This window comes from Opisthorchis viverrini (genome assembly GCF_000715545.1).
Source record: "Opisthorchis viverrini unplaced genomic scaffold opera_v5_5, whole genome shotgun sequence".
NCBI classification, from domain to species: Eukaryota; Metazoa; Platyhelminthes; class Trematoda; order Opisthorchiida; family Opisthorchiidae; genus Opisthorchis; species Opisthorchis viverrini.
In genome coordinates this window covers 4,885,430-4,907,015 of record NW_008751661.1, presented here as the reverse complement: position 1 = coordinate 4,907,015, position 21,586 = coordinate 4,885,430, and the positions used below count along the sequence as shown (strand labels likewise).

The 21,586-nt window shown below is 41.4% G+C and overlaps 2 protein-coding genes across 2 annotated transcripts; both read right to left on the bottom strand.

Moving 5' to 3' along the window:
- Window positions 1-938: 938 nt before the first annotated feature.
- Window positions 939-6,828, bottom strand: T265_12582 (hypothetical protein; the record flags this gene model as incomplete). The annotated part of the gene is made up of 4 exons (XM_009164406.1): window positions 939-1,195; window positions 1,648-1,723; window positions 3,543-3,706; window positions 6,495-6,828. Coding segments are annotated over 4 exons (819 nt in total), but the record flags the coding sequence as incomplete, so codon positions are not given.
- Window positions 6,829-15,231: 8,403 nt separating this feature from the next.
- On the bottom strand, window positions 15,232-21,220 carry T265_00576 (hypothetical protein; the record flags this gene model as incomplete). Its single annotated transcript, XM_009164380.1, has 3 exons — window positions 15,232-15,443; window positions 21,026-21,088; window positions 21,145-21,220. 3 exons carry the CDS (start codon window positions 21,218-21,220, stop codon window positions 15,232-15,234), a joined length of 351 nt encoding a protein of 116 aa, XP_009162644.1.
- Window positions 21,221-21,586: the final 366 nt, after the last annotated feature.

Here is a 21,586-nt window from a genome sequence, read left to right as displayed (position 1 = left end):
TGGAGTGAGCTGACTGAGGATTGTTTCACAACCGCAGTGTCTTCGTTTAGTAATCAAGTGCACTGGAGAGGTCATGACTCCTCCACAGATCGCAGTCAATGCAGTTTTGTTCCCCGGCTGGCGCTCATGAGTAGCCTCCGTTTGCGGCGTATTGGGCGCGGACTCCTTAGTCTTAAGTGTCAGTTTCCGTGCGTTCAGGACTGAGCATTGAGTTGCTTGGAATAACGAGGGTTAACTTTTCAGGTATAACCAACTGTGCAGATAGAAGAAATCACCTATCCGTTGATTTTACCTTCTGAGATTAGAAAAATCCTTGTGGAAAATCACCAAAGGCTAATTTGTCGCCCATGCCTCTTCTTTACTTTTACTGCATACTTCACGAAAAAAAGCTTGACGGCAGAAGTTAATGACAAGCGGAAATAGACGCCTTTTATTGTGGCGATATTTTCATTGATCATCCGAAAACTTACCATGGGATTATTGCTATAATCCCATGGTAACGCACTAGGTTCTTGTCAGTTTTGTACGGTTTGTATCAACGGTCTTGATCACATGGTCACTTTTTCGGATATTCCAGTCATTCTGGAAAGTATTACAGCCTTAACTATAGAACTGATGAATTCTCGGGTTAACAACCATCAGTTCGATTAGTATTTACAGTAATAAAACTATTGAACGATGGGCGATCGGCTACCCTCTGGCAACTACAAAATGGATGCAAGTCACACCAATTGTATAAATCGTAGAAAATTCCGAAGTGAACAGCAACACGCAGTCGCATTCATATATTTACCAAATTAGACACCTATTAGGTAATATTACAAGTCTTCCGATGTTAATTAGAGTCCAAATAATTTACTTGGTCAAAAAGTCGAAACTTTTATACAAAAAACGTGGCCACTCTCAGATTCGAAACGTAAACCGTAATAAATTTCATCATGGCATTTGCATGAATTTTTGCATGGGTTGGCTTGCCTGGTGTTCGTCCGTCCATCTAACAATTGGTTGTTCCCAGGACAGTGCATGGTAGTTTGGAGGAAGGCCGACATGATCGTAACCGAGTTCTTGAAGCAGAGAAAAATTCATGTGAGCTGTTTCCACAAAGTTGTCCGAGAGAATAGAATCACCTTCGGCCCACAACCCAAGTGATTCAGTATGAATTTTCATTTTTATTTGTTCAGTGCTTTTGTCGAATCTGAAGATGAAATCAAGATGATGTCACATTAGGGCCATCTAAATTAATGAGGAACCGGCAGCTTTTAGTTTGTTTAAGTTTTTTTTTTGACAAACACTGACGAATAGCCACATTTCCACTGGAACCAATACAAGAGTTCTCACATGTGGTAGAATATCGCTTGTCAGAAATCGTACTGCATTCAAACGGGGATACATCTTGCTATAAGTTTACCAGATCAATATTTTTCCAGAATTTTCAGGTTAACCTTACGTTTAAATCGTATGAACTCACTTACACAGTCCACATTTCCACTGGAACCAATACAAGAGTTCTCACATGTGGTAGAATATCGCTTGTCAGAAATCGTACTGCATTCAAACGGGGATACATCTTGCTATAAGTTTACCAGATCAATATTTTTCCAGAATTTTCAGGTTAACCTTACGTTTAAATCGTATGAACTCACTTACACAGTAAGGTTTGTTTCTTCCTCCACCCATTTCTCGTGTTCCAGAACCTTCGGATCCCATGGTAATTCGAGAAATTCTGCGCGAAATCAAGAGTTATATCATCGCTGAAAAACCGTTGTAATATCAAACATATTTTCCTTAAAAATTGGACATTCTTGTGTACGACAGCATGTTCTCATTGAGCAGGCATTCAGAACGTGCCTAAAATTTCTTCGTTAATCAGCTTGCGCCATTGAAATATCAACAGTATTTCTTGCAATGTCATCGCCTTCTTGGTAGCCGCCATCCGTCATCTTAATTCGGTACTCGTTCCCACAGACTGGGTGATTAGGCGCGCGTTGTCCTGATGACTGTGTCACACAAGTAATGCGTATGCCATAATTTGTTATCGGATTGCATGTGGCGCATTCCAGTGTTAGCCCGTAGGCCAAAAACTACCTGGCTATACTTGATAATTCCAAATACCTTTTGAAAGAATCACCTTCACCAAGAAGATTTCACTGTTGTGTGGTGGTCTAGGTTGTTTGATGCAGTGCATGCAGTATGCAGTTCCAAAAAGACTACTAATATGCAGTCAGTTGTTAGCCATTTGTGCTATTGTGCCAATGTGCTGAGGCCTGTCCACGTAGTCCTTGAGAGGGTGCAAACAAACAGATCCGTTTAAAATTAAGTGACCTTCGGATGCAGCAGTGTCAACGGGGCTTATTGGCTCAGCGAGTTTGCTCAAGTTAAAATCTGGTGAGACATTAACCCTCGTTCTAGCTTGGTTACAGTTCACATTACCCGCTGGGCATTGATGATTCACACTGTGTTGTATTGAGTCATGCATGTCAATCTCTTGTGGGATGCACTTCAGCCGATTGTTTCCTTCTCTCTTAATCGGTTGGGCAGCTCAAATACCATCAGCAGTGGCCGTTGTCGAGACCAGTAGTTCAGTAACAACACACCTGGCTTGTGCCAAGCGTTGGACAACTTTGGATAACAATAAAACTGATCACCATGACCACCAAATATCGTTAAAATATCGTCTGTATTGTTTGCAGTGCTTGGAATATTGAGATACACGGGCACCAGTTAATACTGACCCGTAAGTGTGGTATGAGGTAACATTTTTCTCGAAAGAAGAATCCCATAGCAAATTTATTTTACCCTACTTTGGTTTATCAGGTTTACGGCTTTATTGACTGCCCACGTCCGCATATTCAGCCGAATTGTTTACTTTGTATTCTTCAGAATGGTACTATACCTAGTTAAGAGCCCTGGTGTGAACTCTACACGACAGACCACTACTGAACGGTGGCACAGCGCGCACGGTGTGCTGTGTTCGGGTCAGTCTAGTTCCATGCGTAGAAAGAAGCCGATTAAATCAGGCATGAGGAATTAAACGGACAGTGTGACGCAAAGTTTAACCACCACACCCTCCACTGTAAGAACCATGTCCTATTTCACACAGTAAGCAACTTTCTATCCACAGTGAGTCGAGTCCGCCTCAATGTAACATATTCCGGGTAACCGGAGTACTCTGTCCTTATCTATCCAAGAGATTTTCTGGACATTCTGCTCTTGAGGACGTTAACAATGTGAGGGTAGAATGAAACTATAATTTTCACCCCCTAAAAATCCTCAGCTCTGGTGGCAAGAAGAAAGAACTAATCTGCCAATCATATGATAAAGAAGACAAACGTGTGGACACGCACTGAAGTACATCAAGTTTGTTGAAGTTATCACTCAAGAGGCACATCCTACAGGATACGTGGGCAACAATATAAGTATGCTCGCGACCAAACTATTTCGCTAATCCTAGCATTTGATGATAGTGCGTTTGATTAGTTACTGGAAAACAAGGAGTACATTTTAACTCCACTACACAGAATATATTAACCTGGTACACTCACCCATGATCTTTCTCAGCATTTTCTCCGGATATAGCACAAGCAACTCATAACGGACCGTCATACATCTCTGCGGTCCCAAATTTTGACAATCATATTGCATTTGGCGAACCCATATTTCCCACTTCTTTAACAAAGTCAACTCTGTTCCGTTGCTCAATTTTCGTCTGCCAGGAAGGAAAAGGGATCGATCGAGTGATTTCACAAGACAAAATGCCGTTATCGTATATTTTTTGAAGAAATAACTGTGTTCCCTGTGGCTGGTTTCTGGAGGGGAAAATTGGCAAACCGCAAACAATGGCTCAGAAAGCTTGGTCAATCCTGATACGTTCAGACGAGCTATAGGTTATACTCAGCGGTAGAGATCTCCAGAATCAGATTAATTTCAGACAGGTGTAAATGAGCTTGCAACTTCCGCCAAAGTTAGTAGAACAACTACTGATTCCACATCATAATTTTAAGCAAATCGCCTTCACAGCATGTAATTGTGAAAGACTTAAGTCGATACCGGCTTTCTGAAGTGCAAACAATTATCGTCCCCTTAGTAGTCACCATCTATCTGTTCCTATATTATTGGTGTATTACACATTCATGGTTGAGGTATACTCAGACCTAGGTTTTGCAACTCAGGCTGATTCCACTCATATGAATCAGCCCTGGGGTTATCACTGAGGAAAGAATGATGTTTCACGAGGTAGATATGTTATGTTGTCTACTTCGAAATAACTGCTTCTATAAGTTGATGCTGAAGTGACTTTGTGATCCCCTTTTCAAGGCCTCTTAAACAATAACCACTTTCAGGTCAGAACTACTGTAATGATTCTGGAAGCTCATCGACAGAGCAAAATAAAGGACACCCGCATTCGAATCTCCACTAGTTCATAAATATCACAGCAGAGGGTACACGAAGATACAAATGCTTTCACTGTGGTAAGAATTTATTACCGTGAAAAAGTACTACTGAGTTAACACCTTCCGGCTAGACTGGTTCGTAATAGACCGCAAACTATAGGTTTTAACGCATGCATGAATATATGGGGCTATGTTGATGGCATGATCCATCTACACATTGTAGGTTAGCGACGGTTCTCCCAATAGAGGCCTTCCTTACAATACTGGTGAGATTTCATCGAGCGTAGGCTTGTGTGAAAAACCACCACAGTTGGAAGCGGAAAGAAACCAGTAATGCTGACATGATTACATCACCTGTCACATCAAAGTTTATGACCATTTAGTGCCAGGCTTCTGCCAAAGTAAATACATGCGGGCAAAATCTTCGAAGTGACATCACCTGAACTGCTGGCACAATCTCATAAACTTTGTCGTCAAGGGTCTAATAAGACAGGTTTAGATATTGTATCCAAATGGAAGTCAGTTCAAAGAACTTGAATGGATGGCAAATCGATTCACGTCCAATTCGCGCTACACGCACATAGTGTCCGGATATTCACAAATATAACAAGACAGCTAGTCAGCTTCAACAAATATTGTAAAATATGACTCCGCCTCCGTTGTGACCAATAATGATGGAAGTACCTGATATCTTGTCAGTATCCCTTAAAATTTCAAGTACTGCTGAACAACGCTGCTAGTCTTGGAAACGATGGATGTCGTATCGCATCACACTGTTGATTATTTGGTAAGATATTTTCAGGAGGAGAGGTTGACGGTCGGTTTCCAGTAGTTTGCGTTGTCATTTGCCTTCTGATGCCCTAGTTATTGTCCCATCCGCACAAAACAGTGTAATTCATACGGACTCTGATCGACACCCTTGTGCAAACCGTTCGCCTTGAATGAACTGAATTTCAATTTTGGACCCCGAAAGCCCGCTCAATATGATGTCGTTCGTTAGGCGTCTGACTTTTACAACTTATGAAGCCGAATTCACGGTAAATTTGAGTCAGAACGTGTTTAAAGTCGGAAGGTTATGAATCAAACCACTGATCTTTTCAGTTTATTTTCCAACTACTTATGAATGTTTAAGATTCCCGTCAAATAATCACGACTTGTTCGCACGTATTCAGTCCCAAATGTGATTCAGAATACCCACATGTTAGTTCATTTACCACAATTCTGCACCGGGGTACTCACCTGTCTCTCCGACTTTAGATATTTTTAACACGTTTTACATGGAAAAGATTCTGATTCAGCTGCGGAGAGGAAACCGGATACTCCAGATTCTATGGCATATCGGTCACTCATACGAACTGTGACTCGTTTATCTGAACCTGTGTCAATATGCAAATCTTTATATCTTAGCCAACCTGAGGTCTTAGTTTCTGCGACGGCTAGCTGAGCTCGAATCAAGAAAACGAATCACAAAACCGCTTGCTAATTCAACGATAAGGACCACAAAGTCGATTAAACAGAGGACTTGGTGATTGATCCAGCTTCTCGAGGTGTTCCATTTATCACTTCCATGCGCGTATCGGGCCGTGTTAGGTCAAGTCAATCACAGCCAGCTGATTAGATCGGATACCGCTGCAGCAGCAGTTATGGCATATACCATTGTGGAAAGAAACGAGTGAAGCTGGATGAATGGCGCGGGATAGCTCCACAATGACCCATCCTTTTGAGAAGCATGCAACTGAGTTGAAAAACCAGAAGGTTAATTTTCATGAAGGAAACTACTGACAAGGTTGCTGAAAACTCTTCGACAGCAACCTTGTGAGTAGTTTCTTTCATGAAAATGTGCCGCAATGTCTCGAATGTCGTACCAACTGAAACATGAGGCGGCCTGTGTGCAGCACATTCAACTGTAGAACATCATAAACGAGAGATTCAGTTGAGTCTCTCGTGAAAACTAAGTTGATTTGCAAATGAGTGTATTTATCAGAGGGTTAATTCCTTCAGATTTGGGCTGCTGAAAATTTCATTTCGACAGGTGCTCTCTCTGAGGTTTTTCCTTCGAGGAGTACTGTCATGTGAGACGAAGTAAGAGCCCCCGGAACTTACTCTATCGATGAAAGAATAGCTGCTCTTCCATCCCGTAACATATTGATGAATTTTGCTCTGGGAAAAAGTTCTCCCAAATAAGCAAGGTAGAAAAATGTCCGAGGGTCTTTGTGACACAAAACGGGAGCAGGTGCCCCCATTCTTTCAATGATTTCTGACAGGAAGTTTGCTACGGCTGTGTCCAGAATCTCAGGATATATACCGATATCCGTCAGCCTGTCCTTGAATTTATCCATGCTGACACGAAACCGCAAGAGAAATTCACCGACCACTGGTTCTGGACCACACCGAATCATGTGATGTACGTCCAGAATGACGCGCATGAGAGTTGTACCTGAGTAAAAACGATGAAAATAAATCAATATTCAGTTTTGATAATGGGTGTACTAATAACCGTAAGTATAACATCATGAAAAAACTTCCAAAAACGTTAGCAGAAAAACACAGAGTAGTAAAAACTGTTATATCTAACTGCTGTTCCCATTCCAGAGCCCGGTACCAGAGAGAACGTTCCCCGTATTACGTTCCAATGTTGAGGTGCTTGTGGTTTATATACAATTAAGATATGTCGCATGAATTATATGGTTGGCACACTAAAATATTGCTTCAGCATCATTCATTCAAACTCGTCAGACACGTGACTGCTTCAGTGTCAGTTAAACATTTTTACCCATGAGATGGTAAATTCGTCCAACGAACTAAAGCTTGAGCTCACCCGGTTAGAACAATGCTGATTTCATTTTTATCCGTTCGATAACTTTCGAAAATGAATAGGTGAAGTGTTTAGAAAATCGACTATTTATATGCCTCACAGAATGACAGGTAAAATTTAGAGAAACAAAAGTGATTGCACTCAGTAATCTTACTCGCTTTGCAATGTACGAGTCAGGGGAGCTTCTGTTAAAAGCATTCCAATTCGTAAAAAGTACAAGATTGTGATTTATTATAGCCATTTTTTTAAATTTGAGAGCCTTTCCTCATATGACAGCCCCGAGATATAATAAAAATGCTACCCTGGGTCATCTTTTCTTCCGAAAGGGAAAGGTACATGCGCGTTTTCGTCGGCCATAATTAGGCGTGAAATATTTTGAATGGAGTCATGTCCAGAAAAAGCCGCAAGCCCTTTTTTTGCTGGTGTCGCTGATTTGGAGAGACTACTGTATTATTTTTTATTCAAGCATATCATCAAGTGAAAAATTTGCACTGCGAAACGTTAAAATGTCAATGTTATAACAAACGCTCACTCATCGAGCTCAGTAAAACGTATGGGGTTAGTTAATAATTTACCAAAAAGCCTTAGAAAGCAAAAATTACTGCTGCAGATGGCATGGAAAGACCCACAATGCAACTGCACTCTACCACTTGCTTAATAACTTCCAGACTCTCTTTTGGCAGTAAGTTTAAAAGTCAAAAGTCATATGAGAAAATCCTGGGCCTATGAGTAACCAAAAATTGGGAATTTTATTTGTTGCCGTTTAGTGCGGATCTAGGTACTTTAGTTGTTCCGTCCATTCTCTTATAAATATCACACAGCTCACTCAATCAGTTGTACAAATATGAATACGGTTATCACCTCCATGCGGAGTCTTTTATCTTGGCATGACCTACCTTCCACTTTGCGCATTTTTCAGCACATGATGTGGTATTATATTCAAATATAATTTTGTTCACCGGACCAAAATATCACGTAATTACGGAGACTACCCGTACCTAGCGAGTACGAAAATAGCTTCAATTTTATTTCTTTATTTTTCGGCAAATTCAGTTCAGAACAAAGGGCCTAAATTAGTTTTTTCAAGGTTTTGAATTAATCTCCGGAGTCGTGCAGAATTGCTCAAAAAGGGAAGAAAATGAGCTTTTATTGGCTTCTATATTTTATGCCTTTGTCCCAGTAAAGAATCCAAAAACTCAGAATAACAAATATAAAGCGGTGAAAGTAGCAACACATGGATAAAGTCCTCTGACTTTATGATGGTGACTGTGCGCAATGAGTACTACAATTTTGTTTGTCGCGCATAGCCTTAGTCGTCAGAGAGATCAGGAGACAAGTTTGTAAAATCAAACATAAAGCTAAAAACCACGCGGTACTCAGAGCTACTATAACATCTGTGTCCGATTAGGGCAGTCCAAGTCAGTCTATAGCTTGAAAAGACGTTGGCTGCAGATAAGACGTCTACCACCGTTTTACACATTTCGGGTGGAATGGGAATATGACTTAGCAATTTCCCTTGTCAGTTGGGGTTCGTCTGCATTTTATTGATCAACGATGGCTTCCATAGGCCAATAGATTGACTTTACTGTTCACCACAATCATCCCCGAGGCCGTAAACTAGTAACTCAGAAATGCATACTAGAATAGACCATGACTAAAGAGGTAAGTTAAGCTCATATAGAACGGCCGTGATACATTGGACCAAAGACCCACGGCGCAGGTACTAAAGGATTAAGATGCTAACTAACGGATGTCGCGTACATATTCAAATCGTAAACAAACGGAGACCGTTTGGAAAGATTTGTCCATACTAGCCTACAAGCTGAAGAAGCACTCTCATTTAGTTTTGGTCAGCCTGGCGTATATGATATTATCTATGGGGTCATCAGTTTCGTTAGTCACTCGTTCATTTTTATTTGGATTCCCATCTCTCCGTGTGGAATGGCAACGTCAGGATAATGCCACTTGACTGTTTGTCGACATGTTTATATTCCACTCACTTGCATGTGTATCCCTTGGACTATGGTAAATGGAACACATATAGGATGCTTTTTACGTGCCCACAAAGCGAAACTGCTTATTCCAGTATCAGCTTTTTTTTCTGCCAAAAACTCAACGAAATAGCGCCTAAAACGTTGAGACACGTCCTGTAGTGCCAAGGTCACAAATTCTCAATCAACAGCATGATACTAGGCACCTGATTGGCAACGAAAATAGGAACATACAAAACTTTTGGAAATCTTCATTCAGTCAAATCACTGGAACATCAGACATCAGCATCTAATGCATCCAAATACCTGACCTCCAATCTTCTCTGAACCCCTGAAACCGCCTCATTGTCTAACGACCACTTAACTGGACGATTTATAGTGTGAACTTAATATATTACTTATGAAGCTGGTACAACGCCTCTACAGCCTATGCCTGGTTATGTCCTTCTTAGTGCTAACCAGGTAGACACACTCCCCAAGTTCTTATCAACGGTGTGTTTTGCTTAAACCTAATTTGTACGGAATTCACCGAATATTCTCATTTGCTTTTAAGTTTGGCTTTGTCGGAAGACGGGACTAAATTCACTCGAATCTATTGGCTACCTGATGCGGTACATTTAGACCACCATGACTGGTAGATTCGGCTGGATTCAGTTAATTTTTTTTGTCATGCTCCAATTCGTATGTAAATGAGTGTGTATGTAGTGTTTTTGATGTATTCGTCTAGTTCACTTATTCAAGAATGCAGCAGAGATAAACCTCATGCTTATTTTCGGCCGAATATCGTAATTTCAAGCTGACCCGGTTTGTATTCGACCTACTGGAGATGGCAGCAAACACGTCATCAGATATCCCGAGGTTCGTTATTCTATTTCAGTCATTTGCTGGCATAATTTGGGCAAAGCGAGCCCTTCGTGAACAGCTTGGACAACCAAGACACACAAAAAGAATGCAACGACACTAATTTTTCACATATCTCCCCAGGACTCTGCCAAATCCATGTGCATGGCCGTGATTGTAAGGCCCGTGTGCAATTTTATCAAGGAGTTTGGTTGGTATTATGCTCCTATGAAACACCAACTGTGAGGTGATACAAAACTGTATGGCGGCAAACGGGTCTTTAATATAACCCGATAAAATAATTGGGCTTCTTCACAAGCTCAAGATCTGTTGGCCGCTGGAATAGATACAAAGATAGGCTTCTGATCTGTACAAGGCAATGAACAAATGTGTCATCTGTTTTAGTTTTCCCGTAAGGTTGAACCATTGTGAGGCGTGCGGCCTATCAAAGAGGATCTATCTCATGCTTTCGACGCTTTTACAAACCGAAATAGCTGTACAGTTCCCTACCAAACTAGGATTTTTTTGTCATCATGGTACCATGCTGCCACCGTTGTACCGCCTACACTCTGAAGCATGAATGGATGAAACATGAATTCCCCGCATGTGGATACAAAATTGTCTCGGATATTTGGAGACCTCGGTTGGCACCCTACAGTGGGGGATTCTACGTACTAAGCTTTCTTAAATAAAATATCTGTTCTCTCAAACGCGGTCCGCCCTAGGTCTTCATTTCCCGGTGTAATATGATCGTTACAACCTGTGTAGATGTGGACGTTTGTCTTAAGGTGATGAAACAGCAAAAACTCTTGCCTATTGATTTTTACTGATTCACGCGTGCAAGCGGCTTATTGTATCACTTTTTAACCCTCCCAATAAGCGACCATCAGAGGTGCTGAAGGATCACTATAGTGTGTTTTACTAGGAAAAATCCCCACTTAAGAATACTTATGAAAACGCAATCTGTCTCATAGAATGCAGTAGTAAATGGCCAGCGCAGTACATTTGCCTTTTAGTGAGAAATGATTTTAAACATGATCCAATGTTATTCCAATAGTTGTTCATCTGTAAAATGTTTATATGGGAGGTTTCAACCCCACAAACCATCGTCCGGCTAACTGCGTGTCTTTATAATGTTTCAGCCTATTTGATGTTCACTTATCGCTGCTATTCCTATTGAGTTCCTTTCTGATGGATTAGTGTAAGGTGGAGCAGATTTTAGCATGTCGTAGCATGAACTGATTTGAGGCTCTTGCTAAGCACACATGGGTTGAACAAAAAACCACCAGTTAGCATATACAGAGTTGTAAAAAAGGATCTCAAAAAGAATTAGATTATTCATCCATTCATAAGGTTCATCATCCTGGACGCTAGCTTCAGGACAAGAGAAGTTTTATGTAAGTTTTCGCTACTTTAAATAACTTCGTAGTGCTGTTAGACTAGGCACATTCTGCGCTAATTCTAGATAGTCGGTCACCTTTTATGGATTTTGTTTGAAAGTCACTATTCGAGGAACTCTTACCTCGGATCAATACACATCAGTAGCTACTTTCATCTTCAGTATGTCCATCAAAAAATTGTATATACGGCATCTTCCCGTTGCAAAAGACGAGTCCTATTACAAACCCTTCGCGTTTTTCAACGAAATAGCTTTGGAACCATTTGAAATCAAGATTCACTGCGTTACTTACGCGTCCTGTTATCATAGTACGATAAGAGCACCCACAAAACCTACCAAAGAGGATTTTTCTGTTACATCATCCCCTCCACCCTTCGTGTGATCGGGATTTCTCCTCTCACTTAGACCAAATGATTTAGTGAGTGTAACCATGTCAGCGCTCTTAGTCATCGCCTGTTTGATGTTGAATTTTTCTGCCATCATGGCAGCGTTCTTGTTTTGGTTTCATTTAATGTCCTTAATTAAGCACTAGTAAAAAACTTGGGTTTATCTAAATTTTCCAACCAATCATTTCACCCATTTTGCTTATTTCCGTTCGTACATGAAGTCTACCCAGGTCGATGCACCAGTGTGGATATACGAAGGAAAGAAGAGGTGGAAGATATCCACCACTCACGTGAACAAATACTCGAGTACCTGCAGCCTTCACATTAGTTGGGGTAAGTGATGCAAGAAATTTAGCGAGTCAGGCCCTCTGGATGTGTCCAAACTGCTGTAACACTCTACAGTGTCTAGCTTGTGTCTAACTGTCTAGACAGGGGAAGTCGAGAGGGAGAAGCCGGGTTCGAACCATGGATCTTCTAGGCAGTAAACTTGCACTCTAACCATTCAGCCATCTCACCATGTCTTGGCCCAACCAGTCTTGAGCTATAGAAATTAAGGCAAAATGAAAAGTGAAGGGGATAGTTTGGTCGAAAAACCTACAAATTTTAGGAGGGCTGATAAAATAATTAATAGTTGGATTTAACATAATCCGTACAGTCGTAAACCCTTAATAAAAACCTCGGAATTTCTCTAAAAGGTTACTGAACTCAGTACAGTGAAAGACATCAGTCCTGGTATAGGCTAACAGTTTGCATCACTTCCTAAACTAAACGCAGGCAAATCGAAGTCCCTACTTGACCATGTGATGTGCATGGCATGGTCGAAGGATAAGTGGTGGTATATCCCATCACACTGCTTATCAGTTACTCATAATTAGACCCGTAATTCTCTACTGATTTCTATGGGATTGGAGATTGAATCACTTTGTAGATTAGTCAGCTGCACACTGCTGATGATTCTCTACGAGACTGAAACAGCCGTGCAGTGCTTTTCGGTGTTCGGTATAAGTCGACTCCACTTACTGAATGAAAGTTCATTTGGAAGACGAATACCATTGGGGAGGCCTTGCCCAGGGGTTAAAATTGCGGAAATAATTATTGTTGACTAAGACTGCATTGCGCGTAAAATTGTACGAATAACCTCATATTCTTTTCTTTCTCATAAGACGACCAGCTTTGATACGGAGCCATGTTAAATCTTGTTTTAATTAAAACGTCACCGTCGGTTACCGTCACGTTTTACTTATAGCACATGGATTCTAATCCCGTCTTATTGAAAATGGGTCCCTGTTACCGTGTAAACTTATGTGATGTCATTGACTCTGTAGCGAACGCTTTGGTCCTCGTTTTGATCCTAGTTTACTCAGTCTTCATCTAATATTGTGAGGGCATCTATGGTGTCGAGGCCGCTAGGTAGGACGCTGCTGAACGACGTAGTTTTCTATATCACAACCAGGCATTAAGAGCGATACCGTAATCTTTTGTCGTGTTGTTTAGTTGCACCCGAGTGTGCGTTGCGATACTGTGATTAAAACCTGCCTCAGATAGAAATTGCCTTGTGTTTTGTTCCACTCTTCGGGTATACTGGCTCGACTTTATACTGTGCGCGCGTCAGGTAGTGTTTAGAAGCATTCTCAGAGCGCAGTACGAAACAGGTGAAGTAAGTAGACCTATTTGTGGTCATTACACATCCCACTGATTTACAAGAGCCCTTGAATGCGCTATAATTCAAATATTTACGATATTCTCTCCAATCGGAGGAATCTTATCAGGCTTGTGAAGGTAATGGCACAACCAATCTGAAAAAGCCAACAGGTATGTAGTGTTCAAACTACTAAACAATGACCGACATTTGGTTGCAACAGTTGAATCGTTATTATTTTACCTGTCTTTGGATTATTCAGCCAAAACCCCTTTACTTAACATGCACCTTAGTTTTAGTCATGCTATGGTTGTTTGACGACTAAACACAGAAATCACGTATTCTATGCTACATCTTTTGAGCTCATGAGGAATGCAAGCGTATTTCGCCTGTTGCTTTCCATAATCTCACCAAAAAATGTATCTTCCAGCAGTTTGCTTGGATGCTGGGTCTGCTGAAGCGTCCGGTACAAAATAACAAAAAAACGGATATTAAATACTCAGGTTTTCAGTATCTGATAATCTTTCCCCGATGTACAGCATAGTCTGAATAAGAGTTAAGGAAGAGTCATCCGTGTTACATATTCGCAGCCAAAAACACTAGCAGGTCAAAACCAAACTCTCAAGATAGCCCAGCGGCTTAGTTGCTTCAAGCTTTTAAATCACTCACCGGAACTCTGATGTCCGCCGACGAATATATACGGTCTGTGCCGCGCCTCCTGGTACCATCTACCGGGCGTTTTAGTGGTGAGTCGACTGATACAGAAGACCATTAGAACTATTATCATCCCTCCAACAGCAATCCGTTTCTGAACGGCTATAAAGCAACCAAAGAACGAGTCTAAGAATACAGCTCATTTAATTATTAACGGCAAAAAGTGGATGTAGTAACACCATGAAGCAAAAGCAACCCGCGGTGAATTCGTTGCACGTCAAACTTTAAGATAACTGTGCATTTCTTGGCATTCTAAAAGAAAACCGGCATTCGTAACGCAATTTTAAAAGACAAGAAATTTCGGGATTTATACGAATTATTGACTGATATTCACTGTAAATGACTAACTTGAAATCCTACTGTCCACATGAAGTGCTTATTGTGAGCTTCTGACTCCTTATTGCTCCCTGACCTCTCAGCTTATAGTTGAAAATATTATCCCCATAAAGTAGATGCATTTTCTATTCCCCACATCATTAACCCATTGTCATCCATTGCTCGCCGAGCCTTGGGTAAGTTACATAATTTCAGGAAATGTGTTCACATCAGTCTCCTTTGAGCAGTCCTCCATCTGTACTGGACTTTTGTCAGTAGTATAGGTTAGGCAACCAGCGTCAGAATAAAAGAACTTTCAAACGAGAGTGGTGTGAATACCTATCAGAACTCGTTACCGATTGACGTGCACATATCTCGAACAGTCCGATCAGCTCCGCTTTCATGGATTTTATTCTGGATTCCGCCCAAGTACCCTCGGCTACTGAAATCTGATTAAAATGAGAAACTGACTGTAAACGTCCTACATTACTGCGACATTAGTATCGCCAGCAAGAAACAGTATGCGAACCTTGTTTTCCCGTCCTTGCTTTACTGATTATGCGTTTTGATTCGATTTTCTTCGTTATCCGCCACTCAGGAAAGATATTTCACGAGGGTTTCGCAATCAGTGATGAAGATGATGTTTGTGATATCCATCAAACGTTTTTACGGGGGGATACAACTGATTTAGCGTCCCTTAACGGATAAACTTACTTCTATATTTGCTTAAACGTCACACAGTCACACTCCTGAATGAGGGGGGCGAGATGGCCGAAGTGGTTGGAGCGCGAATTTACTGACCTGAAGGTCCGTGGTGCGAACCCGACCTCTGCCTCTCGACTTTCCCTGTCTAGGCCTAGGCAACCTGGCAGTATCCGAACCCTCGTGCAACCTTCGTGTGGCATGGCAGTTAGGTACCGGAAGAGTGCTACAGCTGAACGATTTTTTTACTCCTGAATGAAGTCTAGTCCACATGTTGGAAAAATTTTGAATTCAGGTAAGTGTGATGTCCCACTATATCACCTTACTGTTCGGCTCTATCGTCAATATTTCACGCACCGTCTCGATCCTCATGTTCTATCCGCCACGCGTGTCTTCGTCCAGCTTGACCTATCCGGCTTCCAGTCATCTCGAGCACTGACGAATGCTTGGCGCAAAGGGATTCAATCAAAGTGTCTCACGTTTCACCATGTGTCACAAAATTTGTACCCGTGAATAGTTTTTCATCAGAGGGCAGTAAATTAGGCTGGTGATAAGTGGCTCACAATAAATGGATCAGACGATCAGTGGGCTTTCAACAAACTGACCCGATCCTGACAAGTTGGTTTGCGGTGAATATAATGCGATAAATTAGTAGGATACCGCTTATCTGTCAGCAGACCACTTGAGGAGGGTAGAGGATTTGGACAAAAAGCATATTCCTAACTCGGATGCCTGAAATGTATTTAGCGGCCCCTAATCATGGATATCCTAATGAATCAGTAACGATGCACATGAAATTTTCAATGAAGTGGTACGACTAGAAACTATGGGCCTGTACCACATTTGCTTCAGACGATACAGTTCCCGCTAGAACCACAGTATAACTAGGCTCCACTAACCTGATTTCAGGGATGGCTGATTTGCAATTACAATACAAAAGCACCGAAATTCTTGCAGGCCGGCTGCCACTTGAAAGGGTTTAGGGGGTTGTAGACACATCAGAATGTTCTCAAAGTATACTCTTGCGGAAAACTGTTGTGCGGAGGCGAACAAACCTCGGATTAGGGAATTTGTGGAGGTTCTCACTAGCATCAGATCTGCATTTCCTGTGAACATATTCATTTTCAATGTAGTACATTTATCTCTTAAATCAACACACTACCAGTGCTTATCAACTTATATGCACCTAATCTGAGGAAGCACTTCGAAGTGAAACACAGATGTCTGGGACGTGTGTGTCTAATCTGCCTCCGTATAGACTTTCCATGCCTTAAATGAACATGAATTCAGTAAGCCCACAAAACACCGCCAAAGTGACTACTAAGTCGTTTGTTGTAAGTTGTACAGGAAGACTGATAAAAATATTTCTACTGCCAGCTGCATGTTTCGCTCCTTCTAAGACTCATCATCTTAAGATTAATCATCTTACTGAACAAAAAACTCATTCTTGGCTGTTTGAATCTACTGTTCATAGCAATTAGTGGTGAGCCGGTTACAGTGTGAACTTTTGATTACTCGTTTCCTTCACAAAACGTTTGACATTTAAACACATTACGATTCTGCATGTGATCACCTTGCTAATTTTCTTTAGGCTTTTGTCATTAAATGCTTCGTTTGATCAGTGATGTGCTTGCTTCTTCCTCACCTCCATCCTGCATTATACGTCTCAGAACGACATAAAATTGTCCAGCGTCTTGCATAGGCAATTGTCTTAACCACGTATGAGTGTGATTTAGAGTATGAAAACCTGGAATTCGTAGCCTGGTGTTATTCATATGGCAATATTGATTTTTGGAGGGCACGTGATCCTGATGAGGCACGTAACCAACTTAACAAAGTACTGCTTCAATCAATATATAAACGATGGCAAGCCCCACAACTCATTGCATTGCTTACCGTCTGCAATTAGTACAATCTTACAAGACAAGGTTCAGAGATGATTCGGTTAAGGAATAGCATCTCGGCATACTGCATACGCTGTGCAGTTTTACGAGGACAGCAGGAGCATTGCATCTCTTTGGATGCTGAACTCCTAGGAACCGTTAGAATTTATTTCGAAAGCTTTATTCTGGGTACAATATAGAGTTGGCTTTTATCCTTTTAACCAGCCCAGTTAACGAACAATGGAATAAGTGGAAGGGATACCATGTTATCTTGCAAGCGTCGGATAAAATTCGAAATTACACTGAATTGCGGATTATAACTTATACATGAGACGGGTTGATAGCGATTTTGTAGTCATGAGTTTTCTTACCGAATTAATGAAAGCTGTTTTGCAAAATCATAGCAAATAGGAGCGTAGCAATTTTCACTCACAATTTCTCCGTATATCCAAATCACTTAGTACATTCCGGGCTTGCCTCACGTAGGAGTGTATTAGCCGAAGGTACATTGCGATTTCAAGTGCTTCGCTGCAACCAACGGCCCGATGGAAAGGCAGTCTGATAAAGTAAGTGCAGCCAAAGTCAGAGGTAGTGTACCTCAAAATATGAACCAGTCAGCGTTCGAAATTGTTCCGTCTAGGTAACATCGCGGACTAGCTTTTGGAAGTATACATGAATAGTAAGACAGGGTGCAGCAAACATTAACTGTGCAGCAACACTAGTTGTTTTTAGACTTTGTCCCGATGACCAGTAAATTAGTAGCAAGTAGCTGACCTTGCCAAGTAACCGAGAAGTAATAAGACCAAACTGAGCTGGTGAGTAGAAAAACTGAGATACGATCATCTACATCTGGATACATACAGGCTGGCTTAGCGTTTGTGGCGGTCCTTGCAACAATAGTTATGAAGATGAATTTGGAGCTAACAGTTCAGGTGAAAACAGCTGTTGCGGTTGGAAGTATTCACATACGTGTATCAATTAGTGATCAATGAATGAGTGAAATACGGAATAAGGATAACAATAACAGCTGGTTATAACGTGGTTCTAAACATGACTTGCAATATAAAAGAGGAAAACAGCTCAGGAGAAAATGGTCTGTTCACGAAAAACGACTAGACTTTCTGTACCGATTCGGTCTTATCAAATTGAGAATTTGTTTGGGATTATCAGTCTCCCTTGTGAATCCAAAGGCCACAGGGCTTATGCTCGGAATTTTACGGTGAAACAATGAAACGACTTTTCTTTCATTTGTGCTCATGTGATGTTTTAACATCAAACACCTGTCTGCCCCAGTGAGCCTGGCGTTTCAGGAAGCTTCTGTAACCTCTTTCCGCCTGAAGTTGAGCACTGGAATTTCCACAGTTGTGTACAATTCACTGGCTTTGAACATTTAGTCGACTCGGACTTTCGGAGTTTGCGTGTTATGCCGAGTGGCTTCGTCGTTGCACCTCGTAAGTCATTAGCTGGATCCTGAGGGACAGGTCATGAAGGCTCGTAGACGGGGCTATGCAAACGCATACTCAAAGCACATTTATTCACAGAGGGGGGCCTTTATGGCCGACCAAGCCTCAGTGGCGTCCTACTCAGCCGAAAATCTTCAGGGGTGAGCGTGTACGTCGGTCAACAAACCAGTCTGCTTATATGGTCAAGTCGTCCACTACGATACGCCGTTGACTATAGGCAAACGTGATCAGATGCATCTAATAAGCTTATCTGATCTGATTATATACTGTGTACCTAGAGACCGAATGAGCCGTCCGGAGGAGCCAATGTGCCACAGGCTTTAGTACTTTGAGGAATACGAAGCATTACAACAAGCAGGTGGGGAATCGTAAAATAGAACAGATAGGCTCAACATTGTGTGCGCTAGTGTATGAATGAAGGAAATAGAAAAACCGCAATCAGTCGTTATTGAATGCTTTTCGAATTCGCCTTCGGTTGAAAAAATCACTTGCCAGTAAAACACGCTACATTTTTCAGTGTCTATACAGGAAATGGAGTTGAGCTCATTCACAATTCTGTCAGAATAAACTTCCAGGTGGAAATTAGTTGAGTTTGGAATGGTTTCTCCCCAAACACTTAATCCGCACCACCACCGGAAAACTGGCTTTAACAGCACACATCGAAGGATACCCTAGTGACTCAACATTGCATGTATTATGAAAAAAATCTTTAAACAATCTTCAATTGACTAGGTTCGGGTCCAAAGTTCACTGGGTAACTTGGACTGCTTCACGTAATTTTGCGCAGTTTGTGTTAGCCGTTCACGTGCTTCCGAAAAAATAGTCAATTTTTCTATCACTCTGCGAAGTCCAGCAACTCTACTCCGTCTGATGCTGTGCTGTCCAGCCCGAGAGGACATTTATTTTTAGCGCACAACATTAGCTACTTCTGTTGAAGTACATTACGCATCCTTACAGGGTTTCGACCCAATAAATATTCCCATTTTTCTAGCCACAAGATTGCTGTGGAAAGCCTCTCTTTGTAGAACCATTGTTTAACGGGTTCACCCATGGTTCCACAATACCAACTCCGTGCCCCACCACATCTCTTTTAACCCTAGACTTAATCCGAAATGTTATAGTGTATACCGCGTTGTTTGAAATTCGGTAGGTAGGTTTACTGTCGATGCTTGTGCTTGGAGTTTAGTATCTTAGATTGAGATTCACTTATGCTTATTCTGAAACAGCCATTTTTATTGAGCATCATCCATGCCAATGTCTAGTCATCACTCCTAGTCCCGAGTTCACATATCTTTCCAAACTAGACTTCAATCTGTGGAAAAGTCGCTTGTTTATGAAGGCTAGAGGCGTTGTAACTAATCTATGCACAGGTCAGTGTTACTTGATGAGACATCAGGGGGCGAACCAATGTGCACATATGTGTTGAACCCTCTGTCAGATTAATCTTATCCGACAATTCTATACGGTAATAAAAGCGGCCTTCACAACCCTAATCCGGGATCCACTGTAGTGCCGGTCTTTTGCATTTGGTTGCGGTTGATTATGGACTGCTTCCGTACAAAAAGGAAATTTCGGCATGCACCATTTCCGCTTAAGGGAATATTTATCTGCAGTGATTAATTAAATTCCGTACAATGAGCCCATTTCGGTATGGTGGATGTGAACGATTATTCAGTTACGACTTCCATAGTCAATACGCTTATCTCGTTTAGGCATTTGATTGAAGACTTTTTGGGACTACTATCTGCCGCCTAATCTTGCTGTGTTGTTCAATAGGACAAAACATAACTGATACGATAGACTTTTTCACCTGTAAAGGACTGATCGTTTTTCAAAGAAATGGACTACAAAGCCTTGGACCATTTTCCACTCGTAGGGAGAAACCCTGACGGTGATGATCACTATTCATTTTAGATGTCGCAATTGAGCGAATAAGAACGTCATGCTTTATCAGCTCTAAACCCGTTTTTTGAGTTGACTGATATGACAGAATTGGGATTATTTTTGAATGGCCGGCGTGGTAGATAAAACGTGGAATAAAAGTCGAGTTGAGAAATACACTCTTTGCGGATCAATTTCGTTTTCACGAGAGACTCAAATGAATCTCTCGTTCATGACATTCTACAACTGAATGCGCTGCACACAGACCGTCTCATGGTTCAGTTGGAACAATATTCGATTTATCGCAGTATATTTTCATAAAGGAAACTTTTTCACGAGCAAATGAATCTCTCGTTCATGACATTCTACAACTGAATGCGCTGCACACAGACCGTCTCATGGTTCAGTTGGAACAATATAATATTTATCGCAGTATATTTTCATAAAGGAAACTACTCACAAGGTTGCTGTCGAAGAGTTTTCAGCAACCTTGTGAGTAGTTGCCTTTACGTCTATATCCGCTTATCAACTTCTGTCGTCAAGTTATTTTTCGTGCAGTATGCAGTACAATTAAAGAAGGGGCATGGACGACACATTAACATTCACTTGAGTCTCTCGTGAAAACCAAATCGATTTGCAAATGATTGTATTGTATTTCTCGAAAACAGTCTAATTTGAGTTCAAGTAGAACATAAGGTTGACGGAAACTCGAAGACTGTGCCCACCCGATGTGCCCCAAGAAGGGCGAAACCGGTCGTGGGCCGTCGAAGATTTTTCAGCAACCTTGTGAGTAGTTTCCATAATGAAAGGTCGAGTTGATTCACTAGCTTATGGTCACCTATACAATAAGAGTTAGGTTCTTGAGCTGGTCCGTGCGTTTATGGTAGTTATTGCTGAAAAGTGACGTAACTCGATGAATGATAATGGAAACCATGATATTGCAACAAAAGTTGTATTCGGGAATATAAGTGATACTATTTCAGAAGGGCATGGTCAACAATCGGTAGTTTTTATTTGGGTGACATTTCGCTTTTGACACAAAAGCTTTACCAGGCCAAGTGAGCAGGTCACCAAGTTGGCCAGGTTTTAAGGCAGACGGAGAATCAATCACATTGGCGTAGTGGTGTCAAATAGCAGTTCTTGTCCGTTGGTGTGGTTGTCAAAATC